Source organism: Vigna umbellata, chromosome 1, assembly GCF_029865625.1.
Source record: "Vigna umbellata cultivar VRB3 chromosome 1, Vumbellata_1.0, whole genome shotgun sequence".
Taxonomy (NCBI): Eukaryota; Viridiplantae; Streptophyta; class Magnoliopsida; order Fabales; family Fabaceae; genus Vigna; species Vigna umbellata.
Genome location: NC_142165.1, coordinates 3,872,700 through 3,878,518, shown reverse-complemented (window position 1 = coordinate 3,878,518; position 5,819 = coordinate 3,872,700). Strand labels below are relative to the sequence as shown.

General features: G+C 34.2%; 1 protein-coding gene across 1 annotated transcript; it reads right to left on the bottom strand.

Moving 5' to 3' along the window:
- Positions 1–2,819: 2,819 nt before the first annotated feature.
- Positions 2,820–5,361, bottom strand: LOC124846974 (transcription initiation factor TFIID subunit 15b-like). Its single transcript, XM_047324345.2, has 6 exons — positions 5,188–5,361; positions 5,017–5,107; positions 4,185–4,851; positions 3,707–3,857; positions 3,534–3,615; positions 2,820–3,238 (listed from the first exon to the last, which is right to left on the bottom strand). Exons 1-6 carry the CDS (start codon positions 5,351–5,353, stop codon positions 3,124–3,126), a joined length of 1,272 nt encoding a protein of 423 aa, XP_047180301.2. The 5' UTR covers positions 5,354–5,361; the 3' UTR covers positions 2,820–3,123.
- Between the last annotated feature and the right edge of the window lie 458 nt (positions 5,362–5,819).

Sequence of the window (5,819 nt, the reverse complement as noted above, 5' to 3'; positions counted from 1 at the left end):
CTGAAGTTGGCATACAAGTGCCTCACACAAAATATTTGGTCAACTCTAGGAAGCAACTCTTGCATTGCTGAAAGTGGACCCTGCAATTAAAATATACAAGTAATTCATAAAGGCACACCTTAATGTAGGCTCTCTATCAACATCAACGATTAATAAAACCCTAAATCCCCAAATTAATACCCCAATTTCTGAAATTGATTGAACTTTGCACGAACCCTACAATGTCAGAACCAACTTCTCCCAATCTGAATCCCTAATTCGATAAAATTCAATCACAATCCCAATATTTCATTCCTTCTTTCCATTTCTGTTTTTTAAAAAATTAAATATCCACCTTAAACTAAGGTGCCCCTACTAATGTCAACCACGTCAATTAAAAAGACAGTTCATCGTGCCACATCAACTATAGGTTAACGCCGTTGAGTCCAATTTAACAGAAGGGACCAAATTGTTGCAATTTTTATAAAATAAGAACCTAATTGAGACGAAAAAAAAAAACAGAACCAATTTGAGATTTCCACCAAAATGAGATGTGATGAATGATTAAACCTATTTCAATTCATTGATCTAAATAACTTTGACCTTTTGCTTATACTATTTCAATTTAATCTTTAATTTAACTTGATTTTCAATTAAGATAGATTCAAATCAGCTGAACCTACTTATTTTAACCTTCAACTCTAATTGTTCTATTCAACCATTAGTCCCAATCGACTTAAGTTGATCACCAATTGAAATCAATTCTACATGACTTTTATACTAAGCTGACTATGATAACCTTCAACCCCTTCAAATTAAACAGAGTCAACTTGACTTAAGCGTCCCTCTAGATTAAACTAGATCAATATAACTTTTGATTGACTCGACTTACGCGTCCCTTTATGTATATATTAAATTATTTTAATATACACTCATGTATATATTGAAAATATTAAATTGTTAAATACTCTTTTAATATTTAACTTTAACTAATTTTATTTTAAAATTTTAATTTTAGAATATATATTATTAAAATGAAAGTTTATCTTAAAAAAGAAATTTAATTGCAGTAAATATTTTAATTAAACCTTAGAAAAGAAAACTAATTACAGTAAATATTTTAATTATTTTATCCAAAACAAACATTTAGAAAATGAGGAGACTTTAATTCTAAATAATTTAAGTTTTTGAAATTGTTGAAACCCTTAGTACAAAGATATTAACTTTTTTGAGTATGCTAATTTATTGTTTTATATATCATATCAAACTAAATCATAATTGTTGTTGACCAAACAATGTATATGATCAATAATTTGTAAAATAAACAGCATACTGCATAGAATTATTCGTTCAAGTTAGAAAAATATCTCGCACAAAAATCAATGTATGATGATCTTCAAAACAATCATCTAGTAAACTTCATTTAAATTTTGGTTCTCCTATTCTATCATTAGATTCAAACTCTTAACATTATATCCTTTCAAAAATACAACTAGTTACTAGTCATGAATAAAAAAGAAAAGTACCAATTTTTAGAAACGTGTTTATACACTATCTCAATCCTACATAGTGAGTCATTACAAATATTAGAAACAAATGCCCGAATCAAATGTTCTGAAACGAAAAAGTATTTGTGGCCCATCAAATTTTCATCGAACCATAAGATATGAAAAATCTACATATTATTACATAAATGTTTTCAACAATTAATATATTTATATCTACCTAAAAGACGGTCTAGTGGACCAATTATGTCAACAACCTATGCAATAACACAGCCACAAAGAAAACATATTTTGGCACGGCCAAACGACAACATTTCAAGCAGCTACTGCAAGATGATCAAAGCCAAGAAAGGCCAACACACGGCAGAGTTTTAATCCAGCCAGAACTCCGATGGAAGACTACGAAGCCTAAGAAGGGTAGACATGGTCGAAATGGCATATTCTTTACCATTCAGAATAATAGGTGAAAATCTGTGGAATACAAGAAGCTAAACGAACAAATATTTGCTTGATGATACATATAAGCAAAACCACCAAGGATCGTTAATGTGCGAACCTAAAGTCTAGCAACTCCTCCCAGCACAACTGTCCTTAGTCATATCATTAAACAATTGGAAGAAGTATGCAACCAATCAGACAACTGTTATGATCATCCATAGCTATAGGCTCTCCACGCTGTAGCCATAACCAACACTATAATTTTAATAGAAAATAAAACAACTATTTGCTAACTGGCAACAGTTATAAAGGTTCCAACCAGATGAAATTTGGCAAAACAATAAAAAGGAATCTTCAAAACCTCTCCGATGGGTAGTAGTTATTTCAAAAAGAAAAAATGAAGCAAACAAAAAATAACTTGAATCTTCCAAGTGCAACAAAATAGACAACACGAAAAAATTTGATGAATTTAAAAAACAAAGGAATTTCATTAGTTCGAGAACTTGCATTCTTTTATTAGGTCATTATGGATAACATTACTGACTTCAAATAGCTTTATATTGAACTTCTTAATAGCTAATAAAGCTTAAACAATTCAAACAAACGTACTCATCATGTAACCTAACTTCAGCATGAATTCGACGTTCAGTTTACAAAGGTTATGATTGTATAGCTTTAACTTGTTATATAGATGTTAAGGTTAATGCAACAACATGCGGCCAGGAAACACCTTTTCTTCTAAGAAAAAAGTAAATATAGATTACCATGCCAATATTCTCTACTTGGGATTACTTGATCCATGGAACTATGACTTAACATAAAACATCCCTTTAATCCCACCAGCTGTTTAAACCAGATGACAGATGAGCTACGGATGCAGGGGATTTATCCAGAAAATAACACAGCTAAGAATAGAACATGTTTTCATGAAAGTAGGAGTCACTAGAAAAGAAATTAAAACCCACCTTAGCAGCTTGGAGATTATGCACTTGCCCCTTTAAAAGTATTCACATGACCAAAATAATTTCCGCCTAAAATTAAAATCCCACCAGCAAGTGACATAAAAAAGGGGCAAAGAGGTCATGTAAAAGTAAGTGAACAACCTACCTCTTTGCTATCATCTCAAGTTACCCGCCAATAGAATACAACAAATCCCTCAGACCGTAAAACATAGTACATAAAATATTCTCTGTTGAAGCCCTCAGTATGGTCGTGAACGATTCCCACCGTAATTGTCTCGCCTATCTGGACCAGAACCACCTGCATCTCTATAATTGTCTCTGCGTCTATCTCCACCATAGCCACCCCTGTTGCCCCTGTAGAATTTAAAAACATATAACAAAAGTTACTACATTAATTTAAAAACACAAACAATTATTACTGAGAATTAGGAAGTCATTTGTATGGTTAATAATACATTTAAAACTATTATAGTACAAAATACATCCCACTCTAATCAACTCAACCCCTAGAATAAAAATCAATAGCGGCCTTTCATCAATTAATTATTATATTCTGAGTAACTCGTTCACGCATTTCAAGAGCTGTCATTTTCAATGGCAACAGTTAGCAACTGTGTGAAAAATGATGAACAATTGAAATATGGAATACCCATGGTTATATGCAGGTGGGGCTTTTGGTGCAGACTTTTCAGCCATTGTAACAGCGATTTTGTAACCCCTCAAATCATAATCTGAGATGAAAGATTAATGTTAAGTGTCTCTTTATGATAGAAGATAAACTGTAGTCACAAAAGTAGGGGTAGTAGCAGTTAGATCAAATACTATTGTAAAAACCGCCAGCAGAATGTGCTGCGGAAGGGTCTTCATACACAAGACAACCATCACCCTTGTTGTTTCCTTTCTCATCAGTGTATAGCTTTATGTTCCAAGGCCACTGATCTTTGTACCCCCTCTTTTGTTTTATTCTTCCAACCTAAACAGTTAAATAGACATGAGAGTGTGAAGCTCAACACATATGCAAAATCAGAGATATGCAAATAAATACAGGAAACAAAATCTAAAGCTTGTTCTGTCACTTCACGAGAAAAATTAACAAATATGCTCAGGAAGCCACGAGAGGTTCAACTATTTCCAGTGTAAATAATGCATAATTCACTGACATACACATGCATGTTCGGTAAGAAAATGGATAATATGATAATTTACTTTGAAAATGGTATTTTTCATTCAAACCATTGCTCATAGAACAAATAACTCTCTTTATAGAGCTCGCACAAAAGTCAACAGATCAGAATATTACTTGTCCAATGCCTCCAAAAAGTTCTCTCAATTCTTCAATAGTAACATCCGGAGGTAAGTTTGATATGTAGATTCTAGAGTTGTCACAGGAATCCCCACAATTCTCATCACATTGCTTCACCTTAGCAGGCGGCTCATCAGGAGCTCCACCAAATCCACCTTGACTACCGGCACCATAACCACTATCATATCCAACCGGTTGACCAGACCTACCACCATTATGGGAATCTCCGCCGCCATAACCACCAGCATTACTCCCATGTGGTGGAGGATAAGATGCAGGTCCACCAGCATAGCTAGCAGGCGGAGGAACTGCATCAGTTTCATAATTTGAACTCCCACCAGAAGAATTGTATGCAGGTGGATAGTTCCCACCAGCCCCACCATAAGATTGGGCTGCAGGTGCAGGAACTTGACCATAGCCACCATCTTCTCTGCCTTGACTACCTCTATTGCCTCCCCCACTTCTACCAACATTGTTATTCCCCCTACTACTATTATAACCATTACCTCTTCCTCCATCATAGTTACCAGATCTACCCCCACGACTGTTGCCAAATCCCCCTCTATTATAACCACCACCACCACCACGATCATTAGCACCAGCAGGAGAAGGAGCACCACATTTGTTACATTCAACCCTTCTCGCAAAGTTCAAATTTCCACAACTATATAATAATACCAATTTTCCAATCAAATACAGAAACATAAGAATAATTAGGTGTATTATATATCCACAGTTCCATTCCAGCTACTGAAAACACAAAATATCCTCCAGAAAAAAAAGGGGGGCAAAAATAAGAAAAGCAAATCGGAGAGTTTAAATCTCAAACCTTGAGTTAGGGCAACGCCAGTCACCGTCTCTACCACTTCCGCCGCCGCGGCCACCACCTCTACCACCACGATCCCCACCTTGATACCCACCTGTTGCGATTAACACAAATTTAAGACATTTTACGATTCAAAAAAGATAAGGAAGAAAAAATAGAGAGAATATTCGAAACCTCGTCCGCCGAATCCTCCACCTCCCCGACCACCATAACCACCGCCGTCGTTACGCCCGTATCCGCCACCATCTTGATCGTAATTCCCAGACATGATTGGAATCCGATAAGGAATTGTAGAGACGGTAAAGAGAGGACGAGAAGTTGTACCAGTACAATGTAGCATACAGGGACTGTTACTCTGTAAGTGTTCTTATAAATACTAGAAACCCTTTTTTTCTTATCATTAAAAAAATAATTATTATACTAATTATTAAAATTAAATAAATATTATTAAATTATAAATAATTTTCATAAAAATTAATTATAAAAATAATTTTTATTATAACTACTTAACTCAATTTTTATTGTGTGTAGTTATTTTAAGATAAATCCATTTTTTTTAATTGAGTTCCTAAAAGTGAAAATTTGAAGTAATTGACTAAATTGGGTTAATGAAGTTAAGTTTTTGATGACCTGAGAGCACGTGGTAAATTTTTAATATGTGACACGTTCAGAACAGCTAACATGGAATATATAATTAAAAAAAAAGTTTATGAGAAATGAAACTCAAATTAGGATTCATCATCTTCAACCGCTCCCTTCATTATTTTCAACTCTAACGATTGATGCTCAGGGTTCATCACCGAATT

Excerpts from the sequence above, each read along its gene's own strand:
- LOC124846974 (XM_047324345.2), bottom strand. The coding sequence starts at position 5,353 with ATGCTACATTGTACTGGTACAACTTCTCGTCCTCTCTTTACCGTCTCT. Across the intron at positions 5,108-5,187 it reads TGGAGGATTCGGCGGACGAG|GTGGGTATCAAGGTGGGGAT; the intron begins GTTTCGAATATT and ends TAATCGCAACAG. Across the intron at positions 3,239-3,533 it reads CCACCTGCATATAACCATGG|GGGCAACAGGGGTGGCTATG; the intron begins GTATTCCATATT and ends TAAATTCTACAG.